The 26,703-nt window shown below is 42.6% G+C and overlaps 2 protein-coding genes across 2 annotated transcripts; one reads left to right on the top strand and one right to left on the bottom strand.

The window, feature by feature from the left end:
- The first annotated feature begins 1,177 nt into the window (after positions 1–1,177).
- Positions 1,178–8,893, top strand: chga (chromogranin A). The gene is made up of 8 exons (XM_034580911.1): positions 1,178–1,513; positions 1,862–1,911; positions 2,985–3,078; positions 4,712–4,780; positions 4,888–4,974; positions 5,991–6,311; positions 7,088–7,500; positions 8,078–8,893. The coding sequence occupies exons 1-8, from the start codon at positions 1,468–1,470 to the stop codon at positions 8,159–8,161; spliced, it is 1,164 nt and encodes a 387-aa protein (XP_034436802.1). The 5' UTR covers positions 1,178–1,467; the 3' UTR covers positions 8,162–8,893.
- Positions 8,894–10,653: 1,760 nt separating this feature from the next.
- On the bottom strand, positions 10,654–13,445 carry ccn2a (cellular communication network factor 2a). The gene is made up of 5 exons (XM_034580915.1): positions 13,148–13,445; positions 12,782–12,998; positions 12,407–12,658; positions 12,096–12,307; positions 10,654–11,988 (listed from the first exon to the last, which is right to left on the bottom strand). Exons 1-5 carry the CDS (start codon positions 13,208–13,210, stop codon positions 11,692–11,694), a joined length of 1,041 nt encoding a protein of 346 aa, XP_034436806.1. The 5' UTR covers positions 13,211–13,445; the 3' UTR covers positions 10,654–11,691.
- Between the last annotated feature and the right edge of the window lie 13,258 nt (positions 13,446–26,703).

The following is a 26,703-nucleotide window of genomic DNA, read 5'->3' on the forward strand; positions in this document are numbered from 1 at the left end:
CCATTAAGAGTAATCCCACAATCTCACAGTGACTTAAGCTGAGCAACATAATTCATGACACATCCAGCACCTTTTCATAATCACGCATGATTTAAACATGTGTTTTGTACTCGAACCAGCATTTATATTAATTTATTAACATCTATTATACACTGCATGTTATTTAACAGCCACCCTCATGTGTGCCTCTCATTAGTCTGCTGATAAGAAGGGTAAATGTCCCGGCTTATTAAATGTGAAAAATGTGTTCTCCTTTTTTTTTTTTTTTTTTTTTAACTCCTATTCAGTCCACCTGCTCACATGATCAAAGTGGGCGCTACAACAACAATGACGGCAGTAATTTTCAATAAACCGTCACCTAGCAACGCATTCAGGTCATCAGGAGACAAGATCAGCAAATACAGTACGATGATGCAGCTTTGCCCTGCAGAACATGATGTGATGGAGACACGGTGTGGTGTGTGTGCTTTCCTTCACAAACGCTGCCTGTTTCTAAAACCATGTTGCAGTCATTTAGATGCAGTTTCATTCTTTTAAGTCATCTTTGGCTCCTACGCTGCATCAGTGCCTCAGTTTATAAAAAGTGATTAAAAACTCACCTGTACAGACTGGTGTTTTTAACGTTTTTTGTTATTTCCAATAGTTATTTTATAGGTTTATTTATTGAATTTTGGGGTTTAAAGTTTTTTTATGTGTACAGATAGCACATCAAGTAATTTCACAAAGGAAATCTCCCCACTCCTAGACCCTCTCGATCTAAATGAAGAGCTACAGGTGATTAGATAGAGAAATAAGAAAATAACCAATAAGCAAGAGCAAGACCATTAGAATCAATTCTTCTTTTGTAATATTTACATTTTATTGTTTTAATGTTCTTATATTTATATGATTTGTATTATTACGTTGTCGAGCGTGATCCGGCTTCTCTATGATTTCAGACTTTGCACTGTAAAGCACCCTGTAACTCATTCTTCTTATTTAAATTATTCATACTGTGATGTTTATCATTGTGACGATCCTAATTATAGTATCATTATTATTATAAGCTGGTGCCAAAGCGTCCATTTATTAATATAATAAAATGTCATCATTAACTCTAAAGAAGCCAGATCACTTCCGTGGTGTGAACCTGTCCACGCCCTGACAACCACCGAGGTACGGAGCAGGTACACAGTGGTAATAGTTTGTCCCAGGATGATGTCACTTCCTCTCCCCGCGTCGTCCTATAAAACCGGGCTCCGTCGCGGTGAGGTGTCGGTGGAGAGACCGGAGAGGAGAGGACGGAGGATCTGCGGGTCACCGACGCAGCTGGAGATTTTCAGCTCTCCAGAAATACCGAAAGGCGGCCAAGTTTAGTTCAGAATGCGTCCTTAAATCCACCGGACTTAAAAACCCCCGAACAACTGAACCTTCTGAAATAAAGCTCCGCTGTTTTTCTATTCCTGGAGAGCCTCGTTGTGTCCAAACATGATCGGGAGAGGACTGTTCATTCTGACAGCACTGTCCACCTGCGGTAAGAAACGAGAAGAAAAGCCCTGAATGAAGTTAATTGGTGCTTGGGTTTGTTCGGAGAAATGTGCGTAAATGTGCGTAAATGTGCATATAGGGATGTGACAGGCTGGTGTTCAGCACCAAGGACAGCGACAGACACATCTGTAACTGCAGAGGGGGAGAGAGAGAGAGAGAGAGACGCAGAGAATTCACATCTGGCACATTTAGTCCCTGAAACCCACAGTGCTTTCATAATCATTCGGTCACTGAGATGACAAACAAGCTAAAACACTATAGCTATAGGGTTTTATTAAAATGACAAGTAATGACAGCCTGATACATGTTTCACCTTTCTTTGTTTTTCTTCCAGTTCTTTCATTGCCAGTGACTTCAAGTCAGCTGGAGAATGAGGACGTGAAGGTAACAATAATTTTTTGTATTATTATTATAATATAATGTATTAGCAATGATAGTATCATTACAGTACTGTAGTAGAACGAGCATTATACAGCCCCCTGGTAGTAATAGATGTAGCCCTACAGTAGTTAAATCTATACTGCAAGAATAATAATTTATTTGCATATGATCAAATGTACCATATACATTATATACATTGCTTCATTATAGTGTGGGCGTGTGCTTAGCTGCCCTGCCACACTCTGAAGTGGCAGCAGTGATTAGAAATGACTTGGTCCGAGCAGTTCAGCTCGTTTCATTACCTCCTCCACCGGGAGCTGTCTAGTATATAACCTTGTTCAAATCGATAGATACCATTTTGAGAGCAATAGAGAGCCTTTGACCTTCGTGGTTTGGTATGATGCTGGATCCATGATGGAAGAGAGAGGGAGCGAGAGTAATCCACTTTCTGTTACCTCTTTGGAATATTTTCCGGCGCCTTGTCGGGAACAGTAGCCCTCATTGGTCCAAATGAGGCCAAACATCATTTATAAGGTATTACTGTAACATGTAAGTTGGGGTTAGGCTGTCCACAATGAATGGAAGTCAATGTAATTTCCCAACAAGGATATGCAAACGTGTGTGTGAGAGAGAGAAAGACAGAGCGTGTAGTTTCTAGAATCAGGTTTTTGAGCGATGAGGATACAAAGGGAAGATGAGGACGATGTTACAGCGAAATGAGACGGACGTTCAGAGATCTGGCAGACAGAAGCAGAACCCTTTGAAAGATAAGAGCTAAAAAATGATCTGATATGTGGGATTGGCTCGACATTGGACGCACAATGGGAGTTGAAATGATTTTGATCCGTCATCTAAGAGAGTCTCGCTCTTTGAATTAGTGGCCGAGGTAGCACAATAGCTGCATTCAAAGAGAAGCAGAGGAATTTGACTCCATAAAACAGTGTAGACATGTTCGAGTCCATGTTCCCATCCAGGCCCCTGGTTCACAGGGTTTCACCGACAATTGAAACCAGTTCTTTCATAGGCAGTGCCAGATGTTGCAGGAAACGTTTTTGAGCCACTGTCTTTTCCTGCAGGTGATGAAATGTGTTGTGGAGGCGTTGGCAGATGTGCTATCGAGGCCCCACCCCATACCTGTCAGTCAGGAGTGTCTGGTCATTCTGAAGACAGGTGAGCCACTGGGCAATTCTTCCCTCTTTTATTGCTTTCACTCCCTTCTTCAAACACACACTGTAGCACGTATCTACATATACATTATGTTGTATGTCCCAACTATACAGGGTGTCCCTTTTTTTCAACCCCGTTCCTGCAATATCATAACCACCATAACCATGTGACAACATTTTTGAGAGAATACCTCAGTGATCTTAATTCCTAATCTTCCTTCTGTGGGCATTTTGTGATTTATTGTTCCCAAAGTTTCGGACTGAATTGGGGAAGAAAGATTTTGGGTTTTTTCGGCACCTAAAACATGGATTCATTTGCAAACTGATTTTGAGTTTGATAAACTATAACGTTAAACAAGTTGAAGGCTCTGGTAAAATCCAGTTTAAGTTTTAATGTATCAATCTGTCTTTGCTAATTTTCTACTGTTGAAACTGTGTTGCTGCTATTCTTGGTCAGGTCTCTCAAGGGGACTAATCTGATTTAATAAAGGCTGCTTAAATGAAAATAAATAAAACTCAAATTCCAGCCGACATATAATTGATAATTTATAGGCATGCAATTAATTAAATTAAGTCACCTTTCGATAATGATTTGTGCACTTGGATTTGGATGAGTTGGAGTGTGAAGTTTTATATAGCACAACATTGTGAGGCTTTGAGTTGTGTGTAAGTTCATCTTCATTATCATCACCCTGTTTGTACTAATTAGGGTTTTGGGCACTTTGTTTGCTTACAGCTCATTTTGTGTTAACCACCTCCCTAAGATAAGATCCACTGTATAACTAGAGACCTACTTAACTCTCCCTCTCCATCAGCATCATGATGCATGATGACCACATCATAAGGTTAATGGATTGATGCAGTGGCTGCTGGGTAAAAAAACCCGCTGCACAGTGGGGTCACTAGCACTCAGTAAAAAACTATTCAGTTACATAGTCATTGTATTACCTTGATGCTGTCCTTGTAAAGAAAAAAAAATCAATCAGAGCTCTTCTCGCTCGTAGAGGGAAACTGTAAACCACCAGAGGGATGAACGGAGCGGGAGAGGTGGGGGGGGAGTCACGGACATGGATGGAGAGAAAAGAGAGAGAAATACGAGGGGCTGTAAAAGAAATATCACACACTGGTATCACGGCACATACAGCGCAGAGGTTGTCTATTTTTTTTTTTTTTTTTTGTGCCGTGTACAGTACCGAACACGGTGCCATTTGTGGGTCAGCAGAAAGTCCGGCTCTCTCTGCAGCTGCAATTCACGTGGGGGGAGTCTCTGTGGGCCAAATGATTAATTGTGCTGCTGCTTTGAAAGCAGTAAATTTCAGGGCAATTAACTCTGACAAACCCACTGAAGCAAGCTGCTGAGGCTGATGAAAAAGAATGAAGGGAAAAGACATTTACCTGTGTTTTATCCCCAGACGGGATCAGTTTATTGTCTTTTATCTGTTCTTTTCTTTCTCAAACGAGGTCTTTAAGCATTTATTTTTGTGTGTGTGTGTGTGTGTGTGTGTGTGTGTGTGTGTGTGTGTGTGTGTGTGTGTGTGTGTGTGTGTGTGTGTGTGTGTGTGTGTGTGTGTGTGTGTGTGTGTGTGTGTGTGTGTGTGTGTGTGTGTGTGTGTGTGTGTGTGTGTGTGTGTTTGCAGATGACAGGCTTGTTACAATCCTTCGCCATCATAACTTCCTGAAGGAGCTGCAGGAGATCTCTGTTCAAGGTGAGTCACAGATCGTACACATGCCTGTTTTGGTGCTGAGCCTGTTTATTTGTTTGAAGACTGGTGACTTAGAAAGGAACCTCAAATTTAAAAAAATATAATTTCAGGTGACCAAGAAAGAGCTCAGCCGCAGACCGACGCTGCTTCACCTCTTGACCCCCCGACACCAATTCCTCAGGCTACAGACGCTTCAGGTGAGTTTCTACAGTCGCGCTGATTCATGGGAAACTGAACAAAGAGTTAGTCATCAGAGCCAAACTTTGCTCTGATGTTTGTTTATCTCGATTGGTTCCATTTTGAGCAATAAGGTCTTGAAATTATGTTTCACCTCCATTATTTCCTATTTTTGTAGTCAGGGAAACAGGGCAGACAAGCAGTGTGAGAGTGTTGAGGAGAATTTAAACTTTCTGTGGACAGAATCAGGTCAAGAACACCTCAGAGACGCTTCCTGAGAAGTGAAACGTCTTCAGGAATCTACGAACGTGTCCAGTTGCCTTTGACTGAACTCCTCTTAGACAAAAATTCCTTTGAAAAATGATGCATTTCTACCAACTCTAACGTCCAAGTTTAGAGCTGTACGAGAAGTGCAAGAATGATAAAGTGGTAGGAAAAGGGTCAGAGTACAGATTCAGTAGATTAGACGTTATTGCAAAGTGTAAATATCTGTTGTCTCCATAATCAATACATGCATTTGAGGTAAATTAAATGGCAATGTTTACTTAATGATGAGTCCACTTTCCCCCATACTGACCTTTACTGTGAGTGTCTAATGACGGATGCATCTGAAATGATTTCAGTCAATGGCATCATAGACACAGTTTTTGCTTAGTTAATTAATCTGTTAATTATATTCAAATTAATTGTCCAAAATCATATCATATTAACTTAATTGATCTGTTGATAGTTTGAGCTCAAATAACTCTGGTGAAATGGCAAAAGTAGAAGAATATGACTCATCCTGACATGTTGCTGTTATAAATAAATCAGATCGGTCCTCCAGGTTTAATGAGAAAATGTAAGAATCATGTCATTTAGTTGTTTCCATGTAAAATCTGACTCACAGGCCTCACCTCATGAATCAAAAGCACACAGATCGGACAGTAAAGTGTGCTCTAATATTCTGAAGTGCTTTTGTGTATAAGCACCGTCCTTTAACATCACTGTAAAATCAATATCCTCCAGTAAATTCCCCCCCCCCCTTCATGTTCAGATCGATCCATGCTGGAGGCTTTAGGAGGCCCCGGTGAAAGATCCATCCTCTCACAGAAGAAGAGGACAGGAAATAGGAATGGAGACAAAGGTGAGAGCCCGAGAGATGGAGGGTCTCTGGAGGAGGGTGACATCATCGATGAAGTGCAAGTGAAGAGAGAGGATGACGAGAGCCCAGGAAGTCAGATCTCTGAGGCTGCGGATGATCGGAGCGAGGGCAAGGCTGAAAAGAGGGAAGAAGAGGTAGAAGAGGAAGTGGAGGAGGGAAGTGAAGAGAAGAGAGGAAATTCAGAGGAGGAAAATATGACCATGGATGAGAAAGGTAATTTCTCTCTTTTGTTCTTCACATAGCTGTCGCTGTCAATTTGAAAGACGCAAAAGGAAAATGGGTGAACAGATAAACTTGTGGAAACATGTATATTCAAATTTAGAGCTTGATGTTTTAAGGGTCCAGTCAAGCCGGGTTTATTTTTTACTTATTTTACATCAAAGCAAATTAAAAGATAGAATTTGACCGAAGGCAGCTGCAGAATTTTAAGATATGCAGAGTGCAAAAAAACACAAACTGGCTCGTAGATGAAACCCGCTGCCACCACAGGGCCGGGTGATTGATGGAAGTGCTTCCATCTACGAGATGAAATTCAGCCCCCCCACAGGGGAGCGAGGCCAATTTTGCTGGCACACTGACAGCACTCCAACAGAAATGATTAAACGTCTCCATGTCCTAGAATCTAAATGAACAGCTCGTGCATTCTGCATTATCTCTGAAATCAGGCTCGGATTAAAACTGCAGTCGAATCTTTCCGCAACTTAACAAAGAAATTATTTTTCCGGAGCTAAAATGGCAAAAGCAATGCACCTATTCTGTAACAGCGAGCCTCTGCCAAGTCATCTGATTGCTCCCGCCACGCTGTTAATTCCCTTAAAGCACAGCTAGCAGGACTGGAGGCCGAGCTGCCAGCTGGCAAGAAACATTTCATTACAAGAAGTGGAAACTTGCTGAGGCTGGACTCTGCTGGTGGTGTTCTGAAGGTGTTTCAGTAAGAAAACAGGTGGGAAAATGCACCCTGATTTTTTTTGTATTTTTCATATTCCCAGGTGCTGTGTCCGCTGAGAAGAGAGACAGACACAAATCAAAAGAGCAGACGTTAGATGAGAAGGACGAAGAGGAGAAAGACAAGAGATCTTCACATTTAGCCCACAAACACAAGGAGGAGCAGGAGGAGGATGTGAAGAGAGGGAGCAGGGAGAACCTGAAGCGGTGGAGCAAGAGGGGCAAGGGCTTGCAGCTGAAGAAGAAGGCCCACGAAGAGGAGGCGGAGGAGGGAGACAGTCAGCAGGAGGTGCCGCATCATTCCAAGGAGGTGCCCGAGGATGAGGAGGGGGAGAAGAAGAAGAAGAAAAGAGGCGGTCAGAAGAGTCCAGAGGAGAAGGAGCTGCAGATGATCGCCAAGAGGGCGCCGGAGGAGAAGGGTTTGGAGGAGGAGGGGAGCGCCAGCAGGAAGTCAGAGGTGAGCGCTCCACTGCTTTTATCTTCCAACAATGAAAAGAGACAGAGATGAAGAAGAGGAAAAGTTTAACATTATGAGTTATATATAACTGAGTAAGAATTGACATGGAAGCAGATTAAGTTCTGATCATAGACTGTATATAAAGATGGACGATGTAAAAGCTCCCCCCAAAAATGAAGCCAAATTCATCTTGATCTCCCCCTGGTGGCCCGATGCAGTATAGGTCACACTCATTGTTGGTGTCCAAACTGAAAAGTGTTTATAATGGTTATAGATGGTTTCTGTCATTTAAGGTTGTTCTTCATAAACTGATGCATCCAAGAGTTAAAGTTTGGTTTTAAAGGTCCAGTGTGTAAGATTTAGGTGAAAGGAATCTACTGGCAGAAATTGAATATAAAATAACATCCCCTTATCTGGGATATTTTGGCTTCATTTTTGCACAACTGGAGGAAGTGGTTACTTGTCATCCATCTTTATATATAGTCTGTGGTTCCCATATATTTAAAGCTGTATATATACACATATAATTTATGATTGTTAACTCTGTAGTTGTATTTTTCCTACTTGCTCTGTACAGGAGCCTGAAATTGAAAGCCTGGCAGCCATCGAGTCAGAGCTTGAAAACGTCGCCCAGAAACTCCATGAGCTGCGTCGAGGCTGAGCGAGAGCGCGCGAGAGACTGGTACAGAGTTGACACCGCAACCTCCTCTGCCTCCTCGTCCTCCTCCGCTTCACCAGCTGCCTGGTTTCCCACAGATAGAGCGTGTGAATATGTGACAAGTTTTTATCTTTCGCTGTCTTTCTCGAGGATGTCCGCACCGCTGCAGCCTCCCCCGTGACATTCTGTCCCTCGCGTAGAGTAGCAAACACGGTAGATGCACACTGCGACTAGACATGCATACTAAAGCATACGAATGCACGTGTTCTGTGCGTTGAAACGTGCATACATTATTTAGAATACTCAGCAAGGCTCCCAAAGGAAAAAAAAAACAGCAGTCTTTCTGTCAGTGAAGGTCGACAGCTCGTTTTCCTTCATTTTCTCTGACAATCATCTTTGTCCTCCTGCAAATCGTGCGTCGCCTGCTTTTCCGATTCTTTTAACTCTGCACACTGATTTATGTGAAAGGTTAAGGCAGATCCAGGTAAACACACGCACCGCCACGGTGGGGTTGTACAGTAATGGCATTAGATTCCAGCTCTTTCGGAGATGCTTACTGACTTATAAGGAAGAAGAATACATGCTTGTTTATTATTATTATTATTATTATTATTATAATTATACAGTTGAATCTAATAAAGCCAAGGCAATAAGTGAACATTTTTAGCAGATAAATGGCTGGAATCTGAAACTTTATGAGATTTGTGTAAGAAAAAAATAAATTGTATCTGGAAATCTGTTTGGTAAATTCTTTGTCTGAATTAAAATCAAATACACGAATAATGGAATTAATGCAATGAACTCAGAGCGATGATTTTGTGCATTCATATGAACTATACTGTATTTCTGACTCCCACAGCCCATAGTGGATGTAGCCTCTCAATCTACAGAGACATTCATTCACACTGTAGTCTCAGTCTGAACCTGTTTGTGTCTGTGGGCGATGGAGCCGAGAACATGAATCATCACTCAGACACACAAGCTGTTTATACAGTGCAAGTATTCATTTCTAAGACAACTACATTTCAACCCCTCTATGTTGACATTATCCTTTGGTCGTGGATAATAAGAGGGAATACTCGGTGTGTAGATTTAAATCACAGTGTGAAGTGTTGAAACTCTTTGTTCTCTATTGGAGAGAGTTATGTTATGAGCTCCTGAGCAGAGGTAAATAAAGAAATAAAGAAATGGATTGAAAGGAGACAAGAATAGAATCTGGGCAGAGGAGACACTGGAGATGTAAAAAAAGTTTTATTTTTCTCTGGCACCTTCAATAAATATAGCTGCTGGAGACACGGCTGAAAAGCAAAACTTCTAAAGTCTGGGTCTAAATACAGAGATGCTGAAGACCTGAAGGAAATAAAAGGGACTTTTCAAGTTTTTATCTGCAAGAAAGAAAAAAACACTATCAGTAATTAATGCAAGTTCAATGTGTATCAAGATATTACTTATGCATAGAGGAAGCACAGTGAGGAGGTATAACACAAAACTGTTACAAAACATCTACTACAGATTTTAATATTTTGCTGTTTATCGAGTGTTTGTCAGTCTCTGATCATCAAGAATCAATCAATCAGTCAATCAATCTAGGGCCGTATCGCCCCAATGAACAGCAAATTAAACACACTATGATACATAATTGTTCACCATAGTGGAGAGCCCGACTCAGCAGTGGTAACAATAAACGTTACATTTTGAGGTTTGTGCAGCATTATGCTGTTTGACCAACTATTACAACTACAGAGATAATAATTCATCAGATATTCATTTAAGGCTGTGAGATGACTGAGCTGCACAACCTGGAGGCTCTGAAATACAGACTATTCAGGAAAATGAAAAGGACACCAGATGGCGACATCACTCTGCCTCGGTCCTCTTTTCTCTGAGCTCTGTCAGAGGGAGGTTTTAGAAAATGCTGCAAAGTCACATTGCAACTTGACTTCTTTTCTTTTTTAGAATCAGGGTTTTTTCTTTTTTTCCACCTTGTCTAATGTGAAAAAAACAAGGTCTTGTTCTGTGTGTTATTCAGGTTGTTTTCTGTTTAACAACTCACACACATTTCCTGAACTTCCTTGTTTACTGAAGAAGTAGGTTATTATGCAAGAGAGAGGAATAACCAACACACACACACACATGCACACATACACACTTGGGGATCAATCATACAATATTAAAGGATTACAGATTATTTTAATGAGTTTAATTAGAAGACAACTAATTCATTATAAAACAATTTTCCAGATTTTAGTCACTCAGCTGCAGATCTGACAGAGTGACTCTGGTAAAAACGATATTTATGTTCATTATTAATTGTTAATTGCAATATCAGAAAAGTGACAAATGATGCTCTTGTCATATACAGTATGTTGCTAACATGCGAGTCCTGTATGGGAATAAGCAGTAAATGTGCTTTGAAATAGATGTGTGGAACAGTATTGAAGATGTAGTCATGTTGGCGTAGCGAGCAAACTCAGAGACAACAACTGGAGAAGATATTTGTATAAAAATATATAACATTTTATTTCCAGCTACAAAGTAAAACATGTAACATTTTTGTCACACTTCTCAATAAAATAGTGAAAAACACCGTCGACACAAAACACACTATCGATACATTTCGAAGCACAGAACAAATTTGGCTTTTAAATTAACTTAAACTGTACACATATATACATCATTTACACAACAATAAAAAAGGAATGAAATTGCAATTCTTCCAGTCTTCTCTCCTATTTTTGTGACAAAATAGTTTCTATAAACACTTGGTTTCTTCCTTCTGACCTGAATCAGTAATAGTCATATCTTTTTTTTTTTTTATAATAAAAGTCAACATGTGTCTTTTTTTGTCCTCAGTGCTGTGGCAAAGCCCACTGTGTTCCATATCTAACCCTAAACTCAGCACGCTGCTGCTTTCTCATCCACATGCTGGGCGGAAACTCTGACCTTTCCTCTACACTGGGAGGAGTGGGAACAGCGTCTGTACAGACAAGGCTGACATTCAGGCTAACACAAACACACACACACACACGCACGCACACACACAAGGACACATTCAGACCTGTTTGGACAGGGGAACACTGGCCCGCTGTGGTCTGCGTGCTCCCTCTACAGCTGCTTAGAGTTTGCAGGTCTGGTCTGGGGGGCTCTGGGGGTGGGGGGAGTTATCAGACCCCTCATTTTTAGAGGAGTCAAGGTTAAGATAAGGTAAAAAAAAAAAAATGCATACTGTAAAAATTGGATGGGTTTGTAGAAGATAAATCAAGGGGAATGGGCGGAAAACCTGGCAGCAGGTTTGTCAAAAGTAGAAGTTATAGTGCAGGAATCTCTCGGAGTTGCTATGCAACCCTCTGTCTGAGTCTATGTGGCCGATTTGCACCAGCCATAGAATACACAGGCACTTAGACAAGTGTCTGGTGTACTTTTACAATGACAAAATAAAACATGACAAACACATATATACTGAGCTGCAAAATGAGATGGAGTTCTGCTTTGTTTGTTCTTCAAGTCATAAGCTCTGATCGTCCCTCAGTGGCTCAGGCCATGTCTCCCATCATCTTCTTGTAATACATGGACTCGAAGATGTCGTTCTCCCCGGGGCAGTTGTGGTGGCAGGCGCAGGACTTGATGAACATCATGTGCTTCTTCATGACCTGACCATCGGGGCATTTGAACTCCATGGGCAGGGTGGTGGTCCTGTGGGGGGTGCAGCAGCGGCCGTCCAGACACACACCGCAGAACTTTGGCCTGTAGGACTTGGTGGTGGTGCAGCCGGAGATCTCGAACTTCATGGGCTTGGAGAGTCTGGGAGTGCGGATGCATTTTTTCCCTTTCTGCAGGAGGAAAATAAGAACAACATCAGCAGGTGTTCTTTAACTCGGGTGCTCGTATTTTGTATCTAAAGAGCTTGTGAGAGAAGCGCAGTTGAACCAAAACTCACCCTGATGCTCTGCTCCAGCTGGGACTCGCAGGGTCGCACCATGCACAGTCGGGTCTGTTTCTCAAGGCGGCAATCGCGGTTGTCGTTGGTGACCCTGGTGGAGATGCCAAGGCCGCAGGTCTTAGAGCAGGCGCTCCATTCAGTAGTCTGAACCAGGCAGTTCTCCCTCATCAAGGAGGGATCTGGGCCGTAGGTCTCCTCCTCTCTGTAGGCTGTTAACACAAGAGCAAACACGGGATTAGAAAGACCGTCCTGATTAAAGCTCATTTCAGCACAAATAAAAACACAATGCTGTATGAAGACTAACTTACCGGGTAGAACAGAGCCCATGAAACTGTGTCTGTAGGGAGAATCGCACTCCCACTCTTCGCAGCACTTCCCTGGCACCTTCACCCGTCTGGGCATGGGGCAGTCAGGGCTGGGCAGTCGGATGTCCATGGAGCAAAGAGGAACGCAGCCGACAGCTCCATCCAGACAGGTACACTGGTACTTGCAGCTGCTCTGGAAAGTCTCTCCGCTCTTGTAAACCATTCCTCCGAACACACAGGTGGCGCCATCTCGAGCTGTTGGGGGAAAGGACAAGGGAAAAAGGTCACGATACAGTTCTGACACTATGAGGACATTTTGAGGTAGAAGTACAGAAAGGATGAAACTTTTTTTTTTGGTTTTTTTTGCCAGTGGCTCACCTGTGCAGACTCCTATGCGCCTGTTGATGGGGGCTCCGAAGTCGCAGTCGAGCCCTTTGTGGGGGTCACAGACGTCTTTCTCTGTGCACAGCTCCCCCATCTGTTTGGCGCACACCCTGCAGCAGCCGCAGCCGTCCAGCACCAGGCTCACTCCAGGGGCGCACCGAGGGGGAGTGGAGGGGCACACGCACTGGCCACTGCACTCCTGACCTGCAGCCTGAGGTAAATAATCATCGGGTAAGCTACAGATATACATCCAGCACACTGAGACCTCAATGTCGGGTAAGATTGAAGCTTGTGTGAAGCCAAGACTCAATTGTCTTAATCTAAACACAACAATATAAATATATGTTTTTTGTCTCTTACCAGGTACGAGAGCATGATGCACAGGAAAGGCAGCAAAATCATTTTCTCCATTCCAGCGGACATCTTTTCTTCCGTGTAGAAATAGGTTCTAGTTTGTCCTTAAGTCTTAAGATGAGGAGGTCTTCCTTTCGTCTTTGAGTTTGAGCTTGAGAAACCTCTTCTGATCAAGTTGATCTCTTGTCTGGTTTCGTCTAGTGGCTCCGGTCGTAGTCTTGTCTTTCGTTCTTTCTTTTCGTGGTGAAAGCTAGAGTTTAGCTTCGGTAGAGGAGGTGATCTGAGTTCTGACCGGAGAGGCAAGCTCCCTTTATACTCGCTGGCCCTCGTTGCACGTCACTGGGGGCTGAATGGAGAGCCAGCCCTGGACAAACATGGACATACTTGGCATTCTTTCCTCGCTTCCTGACCCCCACTCCAGACATCCCACATTCCTGCTGTCTGAAGGCAAGGCTCTGCTGCTCGGCCAAACAACACCATCTCTCTCTCGGAGCAGCTTTCATCTGGAATGGGAGGTTAAGTCTGGTTAGAGACCAAGGACCCCACACTGGGAATTCCTGAAGACTGACTTCACAAACAGACAGCCGGTACCTATAAATATTAATTTAGAAAAAGAAGAAGAAGAAGGAGTAGGATGAGAAAAAAAAAACTTGATGGTGGTTCAAAAACCAAAGCACAAAGAGCTTCACATGAAAGAAGAGCAGTCAAAAACAACGGGGTGTAAACTCATAAAAATGCATACACATGCATTGGCGTATAAACGGATTGATGTGTAATGAGTGGTTAAGATTTTGAGCCCAGGACAGCATTCCTCTGCGTTTTCCTTCAAAGGCACACAGACAGTCTCCACTTTAGTAAATTAACAGCGAGCCGCAGGGGAAAGGAAATCCATCCGTGCCAGTAACTTGAGCCTGGTTATCTATCAAGGTGCTTGTTCCAGCTCAGACACTTGGCGAGGGCTTCCGTTCAGCTTTGTCTTCCGTAAATGTGCGGCTACGTCTGGGACACTGCAGTGGCATTTTTGTCCCCTGACATCAGTGCCTGAGCCGCATCTCGGAGTATTACTCTTTTAAACACATGTGGGCGCACGAGCACGAATGAATGAAGCATTGTGATCACAGATGTATGACACGCATCATGATCAGGTTATTTTGTCATGACCTTATTTCAGTGACTTTGACATTTTAAAGCAGATACAGGTAATAAGGATTATTATAAGAAAATACCACAATCTATAAATACTCTATTATAAGTAAAATTGCTGTATTACATAACTGTAAAAGTAAAAGTACCAGAATCAGTACCCTGTCTGTGAGTGATTTGTTATGTATTGCATTATTGCTAATACTGTTACATCAATGCACAAGTGGTATTGTACTGTTTGACCTGCTCAAGGTGGATATAACTTTATTTACAGCTACTGTAGGTAGTTAACAATGTTTCCTAAACTAGAGGTCGATGAATCATAAGGTGATTATAATGGAGTAAAAAAGGACAAGAAAAAAACCAAGTTACAGATTCACATATTTGTATTTTTGTGAGACATTATATACAATGTGGCCCCACACTACTATAACCTTCAAGCTTTGAATTTGTATGTGAAATCTTTATTTTGAAAAGTATTTAGTTACATCGGTTGTCAAACAATTGTGAGGAAATAAAACACACATTTCCCTGTGAAGTTTAGTAGAGTGCAAGTGTAAAATACTGCAAAATAGATATAGTCAAAGTACATGTACTTAGATTTTTTATAGCTGTACATAAAATATCCCCACTGCAAACTGGAACCCTGCGGTCCAACATAAATTACAATAATACAAGTTAGTTTGAGCATCCAAAAACTCCTCTTCATTTAGATTTCCCTCTTTGCGAGGCAATAAATTATCCAAGTCAAAAACCTATCCTGACAGATTCAGCGAATGATAAATGTAACATGTGCGATTTATGCTTACAGTGATTTATTTCTGTGACTGAATACTACAAGATGATCCTGATGGTCAGTCTCCTGAGTTACCTGAGCCGAAAGGCACGGCCCTGCCAAGGTATGCAGGACGGGGAATTTTGGGGGATGAAGGCTAATGTTCTCAGTTAATGGCATTTCCCGAAATTGGATGTTTGTTGATTCGAGCATTATTAGGCTGCTTCTCTGACTGTGTGTGCGAGGGCGACGGATTTTGCTGAACACAAATGCCGTGGCTTCAGTTTCACGTTTGACATAAACTTTTGACTCCACTGGGTCTAAGAGGTCAAATTAAAAAATCCTGAGTGGACTTTGGTGGAAGTGCATCCCAGCTCGTGTGGGCATAGATACAACAGGAACAAAGGCTACATGTTCTCCTGATTCTCACCTGCCTAATGAGGTTTAGTCTATGAGCGACTTGAAAGGCCAGGTGTGCCCTGTCCCTAGCCAGGCTTATTTTACTACATCAAACCCCAGAGTGGAGGATTGCAGGAAAGAGGCTAGACGGAGGTTTGTGTATTCTGTATTTCTTTTTTTTTTTTGAAAAAGGGGGATCACACACCAGGCCAGACTCTTATGAAAGGCGGCCCTGCTCCTTCTCCAGCCAGCGAATCGGAAATGAAAAACTCCCAGAGAAACCTGGAGCTGGAGGAATGCGAGGAAGAAGCCAGCAGACTGGGCCGTTACTACGGAGGAAGCGTGCCATATAAGGACGTCTGCTCTTTTCCTAATATGGATATGTTCTCTCCCTACGCTGGCTCAGTACAGTAGGGACTCCTATTAGACCGAGGAAAAACACCGGCGTGAGTGAAAGTGCCGTTTGTGCGGACTATTTTGTCTCTCAAAACAAACCAGAGAAAGTGTGTGTGTGACCTTGTGTGTGTGTGTGTGTGTGTGTGTTATCAGTCATTGTAGCCTCAGGACCCACGCTTCACCTCTGTGATATCTAAAGGAAGCAGCTTGATGGAGGAACGCACTCCGGCCACGCTGCACAACAACACTCAAACTAAGATGACGCTGTTATCTCGCGCGCGGGGTAATCTAGCGTCTGTCAGGCTGTTTATGAAGTCAGCGAATCTGACATCACAGGCGAAGTTTTTTGCCATGTTTTTTTTAAAGAAAGTCACTTGAAGATAAAGTCAAATCCTGTTTTATCTTATCTCACCTTTTAATACCTTTGACAGACGGGGAAATTAAAACAATTTGTCAGATCGCATCAAGTCTCACCAAGTAATAGATAAGTGAGGTTATACAAGTTATTATTGAAAAACAACCTGGAAATTAAAGGTTCAGGATCATTTTAAGGTCAACAGCTAAATCAGGCTGCTTCCTGCTTGCTTTCTCTTGAAGAGCCACCTTGAACCTGTCGCTGTTACCTAGGAAGCTGCTATTTTCCCGGATGTTTTTCATGACACAGGCAGTTTCGCCATGTGTTCACTGAGTTCAGCCTGTCAGTCTCTGGGTTTCACATGCAGCCTGCGTACTCACTGTCCTGCAGATCTACATGTGCGGAGGGGCTGACATGCGGTGGCCAAGGGAAACATATGGCTCTGTGTGTGGCGGGCCCAGATATGTCAGGGCTAAGTATAGACCGAGATATTTGTCCAAGAGAGAGTGGCTGTGGGGTAAAAATCAGTCATCAGAACAGTGGTGGTGAAACAATGTCGGGGCAGTCGGTTCAACTCTTGTACTAGTTGGCATCATGGGTTGTAAAACATACCTGTGCAAGATGTTTCATCTCAAACCGTCAACACGTGTGCACATTAGAAAATGCACTGTTCTGTGTGCTATGTCAATGAAGATGTGGTTTGATTGACATTGAGTTAACTGTGAGAAGCCCAAACATACGCAACTTTAATTTTCTTGCACAGCAAAGTCGTAAGGTAGATAAATAAACACACCCTCGACCTCTACAAAATAAAACTCCATTGTTAGAAGTTAGATGTGTTTTTTGCCATTACGGGGACACAGAAACAAATTGAACACAGACCAGTGACACTTGGTTATGGTGGAAGCATACGGTAAAATTGTTAGCAAACAGTGGCCTATTTACATATCCAGCAGCACAAACATAAGGAACGACATCAACATTTGTTTGGAGCTGTGTCTCCGGCAGCCTGACAACCATATCCACTTTGCTCCGCTTTGTTCTCCACCAGCTCCTGATGTGAAAATCTGTCTCTTTAGCAGCTAAATGCGTCATTCGTCGAGCAGCTTTCTTTGTCTGTCTTCTGTTTGGTGTTGAAGACAGTGAGTTTTTAGTGTTTGCTTTGCTGACAGCAGCTGCCTGCAGCGCGAACGCTGACTAAAGCAGTGAATTGAACCAAAACAGTAAAGTTGTGAAAACCAAAACAATGAGCTGAAACACACTACAGAGTGGAAGTGTTGGGTCTTAACTCTTTGTGGATTCGTCACCATGAGCGACCGCTTTCTCATACAGGTAGTCATGTGATTCATTGTTAACATGGAAATATTGAGTATAGCTGCTTTAAAGATATCCTAATCCCACCAGCAGGTACAGATTGTCTCAAGAGAAAGAACATCATCATCCCTCATTAATTAAGGGAGGTTGAAGGGGCCAAAACTTGACATCCTGTATATAGTTACACTGGAATCTCTGATACAGCTGACCCCAGTATATTCAACAGCAGTTACTTCATGCTTGAAGGAGTGATGCTCCTAATTTGGCTCTGAACTTTGCCGATTTAAGGTCATGTGACCCACACAGTGATTCCAGGTCAAGGCCTGCCTTCTATTTTAGTCCGCAGTTACGCATGTAGTCACCTGCCCCATTTACAGCCTCATTACTTCACCGTTCATTTCATAGTTGCCGTGTGACATCACGGGGCCACATGACTGTGCCAGCTGGGAAGTTTCCAACTTTAGCATCAGCGGAGACGACTCACATTCTCTGACCAGGCAACATTTCTATCTGCCCCCCTGGTGATGACACTGTCCTCATTCAGTCCGTCCTTCAGGTACGGAAAGTGGACATTTTTTCCCCCCTCAGTTTTCTTGGACACCTCATGTGTGTGCAGTTCCATCACACCCTGGTTAATGATGTCACACCTGAGTCTGACGTCACAGAGGCGGCCTCTGTGTCCTCTGGGACATCGTCCGGCTGTTTCCATGGTTCCCGCACACTGCTCATATTCAGTAAAGATGCAGTCAGACCTTCCAAGCACTAAACAGGTAGATAAATATTAAAAGGCCACTCAGTCACAACCAAGAACTCTGCACTAAGGCTTCATTTTTTGGTCCAGATTTGACTTTACTTTCACTGTGGACATTTTTAGGACACGAGTCATCTGTCTTTAATTGGCTTTGTGTACTTTCCATTTTATGCCAGTTTGAGAAATATCTGTGAGGTTTGTTGGATGTGTATTCAAACCATGCTGAAGTAGTTAGTGGACTTTATTTCTAAACTCAGTTGCCAGTTTATAAAGTACACCTTATTAAAACTAAACTAAAGCAGCCCTGCGATAGAAACTCATTTTCATTTTTGTTGATTCTCCAGGCTGAAGTTTAAACTGGAGTGTGTGTGAGTATATGTGGTACAGGTATTACTCATGTTGTGGGGACCTTGATATGTTTACACAGTCACATTATGGGGAATTGTCTCCTCATGGGGACAAAAAGCAAGTCCCCATAATGTAAATCATTAAGATTTAAGGTGAAGACAGGTTTTAAAGTTATGTTTAGGTTGAGGTTAAGATTAAGTTAAGGTTAGGGTAAGGGTTAAGCAAGTAGTAACTATATGGTTATATATGGAGTAAGTCTCCAGGAAATGTAAGTCACTGTAATAAAGTCAAGTCATCGTGTGTGTGTGTGTGTGTGTGTGTGTGTGTGTGTGTGTGTGTGTGTGTGTGTGTGTGTGTGTGTGTGTGTGTGTGTGTGTGTGTGTGTGTGTGTGTTTGTGTGTATTTCTATATATATACATACACATACATAGTGTTCTATCCTTTTGTCCCTTTTTTGAAGCGTTGGTTGTTTTGGTTGTGTTATCGGCACTCAGCTGTCCATTAAACTAAATTCCATTAGCGGTAGCTGGCAGGATATTTGAGGAATGTTCCATGGCTCTAGCCTTCAAACCAACCATCTATATACCACTCCGTAAACTGAACATGAAACCCAAATCTCAAAACGATTTTCCTGTCTGCATATTTTCTTCCTCTTTGAACTCTCGGGCTGCCTGCAGAGAGACGTGAGGCTGGGAAAGTTGAAAACAATATGTTACCAAACAGGAGAGAGAGCACTGTTATTTTGTACTGTATAGCAACAGCGCACGCAGCCAATAATAAGGCATGCAAAACAAGGGAGCGCTGCCAAGACAGTAGAGTAAGTGTAAAACATTGTGTCATCTGCAGTGTGTGTGCCTCATCTGCATCAGCAAAGTAAACAGGCCAATAAAGATGTGCTGAGGAAGTAAATGGGTGCCGTCTTTTACAGTTTGCAGCCCGCCTGCAAAAACACTTACGGGCAGGATTTTAACACGGATTGGACGGTGATCTGTTGACATTTAACAATGAAGAAGGGACAGGTCGGTTACTGAGAGATGAAAGAGCTGGAAACCGATGGAAAGGTTTCTGAAGCCGGCCTGTGAAGAGACGAGCGGTGGAAACTAATAATGGATCTGGAGCCTGGGATGATTTGTTGAGATTTAACAATGGGGTCGGTGGGCAGAGGAACAGTCAAGATGGAAACTGTTTCTATTTAAAGCCCAGAATGGTGGAAAATGTTCAGGACTGGAAGGCGCACATGAGACCCAATCTGTTTCGAGCTCGGCCCCGAACAAAACAGTGGGGTTTAGGATTACTCGGGATAATGGGGGCCAAGGTATGATATATTGATTAATACCAGAGGGGCATAGCTGGAAGGAGGATCACATTTTTGTATAAATCATTTCGTTAGGGAAATCTAGGGGAATGCATTCGCCAGCCCGTGTTAACAAGGGAAAAGATCTCGCTTTCATCTGACTTGGACAAAGAATCCTTTAACTGGCCGATGCTCACAGGTGGAATCCAACAATAGACTGGTGTGCCTGGGAACATTTGAACAGATATATAACAAGCGGGACTGATGGGTGAGAGAGAGAGTGGAAACTGCCTATTTAAAACCTGTGTCCTGGAAAGTGTTTAGGCTGGAGACAGTGATGAGAATTTGGGCTGTTGGACTCTTTCAACAAACAGCTGAAACTCATCTCAGCTGTAGATTCGCTGCCACACACAGAGATATGGCAGTCAAGTGGTCACAGCTCCATGTGGGTCCAGGATGGCCTCTGCTCTGTTTTCACTGACCTTACAGCCAGAGGTTGTGAGGGTTTCTAAAGTTAGACATTGTGTCGGAGCACTTCCTTTTTTTTCTGAATCGTAAGGGTTAGAAGAAACCAGGCAACCCAACTTTAATTCAACTTCTTTAACCACTTGTTTATCGCATGAAGTCATCAAACAAATTCACTGTCTTTCTCAAAATTTGAAATGCCTGCTGCTAAATCACACTCTTCGGGTCACAAGACGTCTATGACCCTAAACTTGGCCGGGCCCTTTCCCGGTGTTAGTTTCCAAAAATAGTTTTGGTCCTGCCACACACAGAGTTACAACCACAACAGAAACATTTGGAGCTCATTTAGAGGAACTGAGAACGGCAGGTTGTTGAACGTCTGTTCATTTTGTGAAACATCCCATCGGCTTTAGACTTGGGGCCTGTTATGAAAGTCTTCTGGAAGCTGGTGAAAGGAGAACTCAGGCAGCAGCTGATGTCTTAAGCAGATGGTTTTAATGTAGACTTGATGCATCAAGGAGACCAGAAGGTGGAACAATATACAAACGCTAACAGAGTAACATGAGCAATTGTCACCTCCAAGCCTATAGATGTCTCCCACAGCCTCCCAGTATATCTCCCTCACCCTGCGTCACCCATTCTAACAGCACATCCATGAATGGCTAGAATTGCTGTCACTCTCTATGTTACATGGAGGTGTTCGCAAATCCTATTGACAGTTAAGCCTAAGGTATGTATTCCTAAATCACATTGCGTCATCACGTCTTGCCACTGGTGAAATAAGCAAAAGAGAGGAAGTTGGTGTGAGTTGAAGTTGGTGCCTCTCTGTCTCGGGGCATCTGAGTTAGATATGAAAGTCCCTCAACGTAGACACTACAATGCACTGTTGGTTGGCCCTTTATCTATAACCTGACCTTGGTACTGCTTGGAGAGAGAAGGGAGTGTGTGTGGGATTAGACAGGCACTATTAATATACATTATATACATAATATATAGTGGCATATACAGTAATGTGTGAGGATGCTCAGAAAATCCTCAATGGGGCCCAAGGAAGTGCAGTGTCGAATTCGGTGCGATTTGGATTCATTTGGGTTTATGATCAAATTTGAATAAAGAGGCGACCGACGCTCTGTAGCAGCAGCAGCTGGGACTCATCATGCCTCAACCACTGCAGGTCACTTTCACAGTTGAAGTAAGACAGCTGCAACCAGCATCACCTAAGGCCAAACAAAGACCATTCCAAACAGGTAGCTTTACAACGGACATTGCACCAGTTTGCTAAATTAGGCTAACTGCTCACAAGCTCTAGCACGACGCCACATAGCAGACAGATAAGAGATTGGTATCATTCTCATTTCTGGTTGGACTCTGTTGTAAAGATTTATTCTTGTTTACCAACAGTAGGTACATTTATTGGACGGGATCAAGGGTGTTCAGCCACATTCAGCCATACAGCCTCCACTCTACGTGTGTGTGCTAGAGCCGTATTCTTTCTTTTTTGCCATAAACCTGCCATTTGAACATGCAAAATTTGGATTTTAGATCCTAACAACCTTGAACAGATTTTTTTCTATCAAAGGTTTCTTACAACATGTTTTGCATTTAATCCAGTGAGGTCTGACTTTCCATTTCTGCAGGGGATGTGCTTCTACAGCACCACAATCGGTCACTGTTTGAACATAGTTATTTTTTTTCCTTTCAAAGTCACTTTCATCATCCAGTTACAAGAAGACAAATAACCTCAGCAGGTTCTTTTTTTTTCAATGTTCTCAATATACTCAACTTGTGGCCGAGGGAGTGAGACCACATCCGAACTTTTTTTCAGGGTTCGAATTAAAAGAAATCCATGTGAACAGTTTGAATTGAAAGACTTGTGTGTAAATACATATTCTGTAGTTCTGTGAGGCCGCCGCTTCCCTGCAGGAATGTCAGCTTCCCCCTATTAGCTTGGCACACGACTGCATACCTCGGCTAATTAGCTTCCTGTAAAAGCCTTGAATGAAAACATTGGCTTTAATCACACGCTGCCACTTTGTCTCATTCGCTGCCAAGGTAAATGTTACTTCAAGCGCAGAAAAAAACACACGTTTTCATTTGTGGGTTCTGCGCTTCCCCGACAGGTGTTTCAAGCCGTGATGTGCCGCGATCCAGGTCAAGACTTCCCCTCACCATTCCTCAACATCAAATAAACTCACACTGTTTTTCTATCATTAGACATTTTAAAGGCTTTCATTAAATTTGTGTGCTGTTTTTCTCCTGCATGCTGAGGTTGGCTGAGATGTCAAACTGGTCTTGAGAGTGTGTGCTTACTGTCTGTTTTACTGGATGGTTTGGCTGTCAGCGGGAGAACTGTGCCCTCATACACTCTCGTATAAAACTCAGGGGGCGGCTTTTTAGGGCTTGTTTCTTTAAAATCAGAAACTGAGTGATGAGTAATTGTTTTATTATTTAGCAGCTGCTTGCCACCAATCTCCATTTATGGCACCGAAATCAAACATGAGTATTTTTGAGCTGTTCACCAGCACATAGCTCACATTGTTTTAGACTGAAAAGGGAAGAGTTAAGACATAACAAGATTTTTCTTAGCCACCATGGATACAGATACATATGAAGTTCAAAGATAATTCATATTAGCGCTGGTACCTCAAGGTCCCTATAGTACCTGTTCAGATGCCTTTGATCATATCACATTATCCTCAGAGAGTTTTTGCAGTCATTATCGCATTGAGGCTACATCCCATCCATACTGCTATGTTTTCATTTGAAAATGCAGTTTACAATTTTTAAAATCAGTTTATTCCCCCATCCACAGACAACAGGGTCAGCAACGCTTGTCATTGAATATCCATGTTGTGTTCTACACTGGTAGCCGAGGCTAATGCTGAGTGTTTTCTTCCAGAAGTTGTCATGTGATAGGATCTTGACAAAGGAAACGTCGTGACCGTTTGCTCATCCAGACTAAGACACAGCCCTGGAGTTTTCAAACTGAAATGAGACCAGCAGTAATCCCAAACTTTTCCATTTTAGAGGCTCTGAGGACCTATTCATCTTTGCTGATGTAGGTCAGTAAAAGCTTCAGGAATCTGAGGAGTGATTGTTTTCTGAGGTTATAAATTAACTCTGAACTGTAATGTTTAAGCCAATGTGGACAAGAAATCAAATAAAAACCCAGCAAACTGCTGAGGAAGACCATGTGATATCGCTGAACATTTTTTAGGTGTGGGTCAAGCTTCAGAATACTGGATCCTACGTTTCCCACAAAGGAACTTGATATTGTATTTTTTGTTAGACCCTCCCTGCCTGGTCAGCGACCACATCTTTCTCACTCCTCATCCCGAAGCTAAGAAAACCCTGATGACATCGTCAGGCTTACATTTTTTAAGACTTGACAAAACTCCTCCCGACATGTTATACAAATCCTGCTGAGAAGTGCTGGGTACTGAGTTCTCTCAGGCTGAGTAATCTCTATAACGTCACTTACCTATATGTGTAAAAGCTTATGAGAGTCAAATACTAATAACCAGGTTTATTTCACATAATAATCAATTTATTAGTACTATTAAATATATCTCATTCATTTTGTTTTGACAAATATGCACCACATCAAATGTATCTGTTTGTTTATGTCAAAACTAGATAATTTACATTAATCTTTGATATATATACTTAAATCTTGTATAGGGGTATTTTAAGGTGAGATTGTGTTGTTTATTAGGAGATGATTATTTGATCGATGAAATAAAAAGCTGTCATGGTACAGAACATCTAATAGATGCTTTATTATTCATAACATATGTGGGTGTGTGTTTGCAAGTTGTCTACTATTCTTATGTAATCAAAAAACAGCAGTAGCACTGCATGACTAAAGTATCTGTATGACCCATTAAGTTCTAACTTAAAAGTATTATGTGTGTGTGGTTTAAACACAAAACCAGCTCCGAGCTTATAGGCTTCCCATACTGGCAATAACATCAGTGCACAGGAAGAAAAAAAACACGCTGTCATCATCTGAAAGAACAATGTTCAAGCCACAAGTGCTCTTATTAGGGAAGTGTGCGACGAGGGCCTCTCAACACCGCTGGAGCTTTGGCGTTACCGGTGAAACCTGGTCGGGCCCTCTGGCAGCAGAGACGAATGCCAGCGTCTGGGTGGTGTCTCCAGCAAAAGCACATTCGAGGTCAACAATAGATCTGTCCTTTGATGAAGTCGTTAGTGCCAAACACGGCGAAAGGGAAAAGCTGTTTTTCTGACGTGGCAATGAGCTAAATGTGAAAGATTAGTGCGAGGACGACTGTTCCTTCACAAACAGCTGTGAAAATATTGGTCTTCGAGGCTTTCCCTCTCGCTAAGGCCGTCAGTGTTAACACAAATGTGTTTGTACCGATATCAAGGATTAAAAAAAACGATGTTGTTTGCCGCTTCATGAGATGTTGGATGGAATAATGAGCTGTGCATCTGCGAGAGGTGGTTTGGTGAACAAATACTGATTTGGGGAGAGAGTTGTTGCTGTGCCTTATAGAAACAGCTTGGCCAGGTTTCCCATCTGCTCTAATTGTTTCCAGATATGCAGTTTCTGCACAGTGGCTAACAGGACCCCTCCCTGTCTGTCTGTGTGTCTGGAAAGAAAGGCCTTTCCCCATCTGTCTGCAAGGTCAGACTGCAGCCTACACCCTCGCCCCATGTCTGTTTGTCTATCTAGTGGCAATCTGACCCCTCCATGCTGATATATGTGCCCGTTGGCCGGCTCCGCTTACACTCTCTTTTGCTAAAGGTATCTCCCACAGTATTGTGCTTTCTGTGGATCCTGAGGAGAATGACTGGTGCTTTTGTGAAGGTAATGATGACCATGAGAGACGCAGCGATGCATTTTTTGATTAGTTCAGCAATTTGTCAAATTGAGGGACAGGACAATGAAGATTTGTTGGCGAAGATACAAGAACGGGTCAGAATAAGGTCAGGTTATGCATAACTTAAACCACTCAAGAATCCTGAATAGAATAATCCGTAAGGCCGAAGATGATGATTGTACGACACGTAAGCCAATAAAGTTTGCACCCAAACGCAAAAGATACGAATGCACTTTGAATAAGCATTGAAGGGAAAGATGTCTCAACAAAAAAATGTGATGCATCAAATCTATTCATTTAAACAGCAGACACAGTGTTGCTAACCCTTGCACAGTAGTGGAAGTGTAACCTGTGGAGAAAAAGCATATTTATCAGGTTTGACTGGTGAATTCATGCAGGTATGACTCTCTCCCTGTTCATTTCGAGCCTGGTACTGTTTTCCTGAAATACCTGGCTGCAGAGTGGTGAGACTTTCCAATGACGACTGTGGCATTCATGCACTAACTAAGAGGACAGAGTAAGGGTCTATCTCAACGCTGAGAGAAGAAAAACATCCAATTGTGTCCTCTGCTGACAGGGTGTTTTTTTTCTTTTTTTTTCTACCTTGCAGCATACCTGTTCACCACCGGCTGACAGTGGAAAATATCATGCCCTCATCATCCTCCCCTTCACAACAACATGGAATATTCCCCAGCTGGAACAGCGGACGACGGATTCCTCAGCAGAGTGAGGAGGAAGTGATGACGCAGGAAGGTGTCATCGCTCAGCTTGCTGTCAAACCCCAGCAGCGGATGACCCGAGTTTCACATGCTTCTCCTACCGCATCAGCGCGGGCCCACAGAAATATGTTTTCCACTCTCAGCAGGAGTGAATCAGAGCAAAAGACGCAAAGAAAGGTTGAAAATAGCAACGTGGTTGTAAATAAGTGGTGATTAACGGTGACGTCAATTTGGGAGCGATTGCAATTCAAACAACAGTTTCCTCCACAGAACCACATCTTTCTTTAAAAAATCATAGTATTACATAACGGCCACGATCTTGAAGGAGTAGTTTAACATTTTAGGTGATGTGTTCATTCACATTCTCGCCAATAGGATTAGATGAGCAGACTGATACCGCCGTCATGTCTGTATGCTAGAGGTGAAGATATAAAGAGCCAAGAGATGTGAAGTCATTGTCCTAAGAAATAGTCCAACACTTGCCCTCTTGTAAAGCTGTTGTCATATGTTCAGACGGTTTTATAAGACGGACGATGTGTCTCCTCTTCCTCCCACTATCCAGAAATGAAGCCAAACTATCCTGGATATTAAAGCTGCAATAGCAATTGGCTGCTCGACCAATCGTGAGTCGGTCTCAGCTGTCAATCATGCATGTTTGACCCCATTTTATAGCCTCAAATAATTCATTAAAACCAAACTCAACAAAACAATTCAACACTTGAACATGCATCAGTGTGATAAAAAAAAAACCTAACG

Source organism: Hippoglossus hippoglossus, chromosome 24 (genome assembly GCF_009819705.1).
Source record: "Hippoglossus hippoglossus isolate fHipHip1 chromosome 24, fHipHip1.pri, whole genome shotgun sequence".
Taxonomy (NCBI): domain Eukaryota; kingdom Metazoa; phylum Chordata; class Actinopteri; order Pleuronectiformes; family Pleuronectidae; genus Hippoglossus; species Hippoglossus hippoglossus.

Excerpts from the sequence above, each read along its gene's own strand:
- ccn2a (XM_034580915.1), bottom strand. The coding sequence starts at position 13,210 with ATGTCCGCTGGAATGGAGAAAATGATTTTGCTGCCTTTCCTGTGCATC. Across the intron at positions 12,659-12,781 it reads GCGCATAGGAGTCTGCACAG|CTCGAGATGGCGCCACCTGT; the intron begins GTGAGCCACTGG and ends TTCCCCCAACAG. Across the intron at positions 12,308-12,406 it reads CATGGGCTCTGTTCTACCCG|CCTACAGAGAGGAGGAGACC; the intron begins GTAAGTTAGTCT and ends TTGTGTTAACAG.
- chga (XM_034580911.1), top strand. The coding sequence starts at position 1,468 with ATGATCGGGAGAGGACTGTTCATTCTGACAGCACTGTCCACCTGCG. Across the intron at positions 4,975-5,990 it reads TCAGGCTACAGACGCTTCAG|ATCGATCCATGCTGGAGGCT; the intron begins GTGAGTTTCTAC and ends CTTCATGTTCAG. Across the intron at positions 6,312-7,087 it reads TATGACCATGGATGAGAAAG|GTGCTGTGTCCGCTGAGAAG; the intron begins GTAATTTCTCTC and ends TCATATTCCCAG.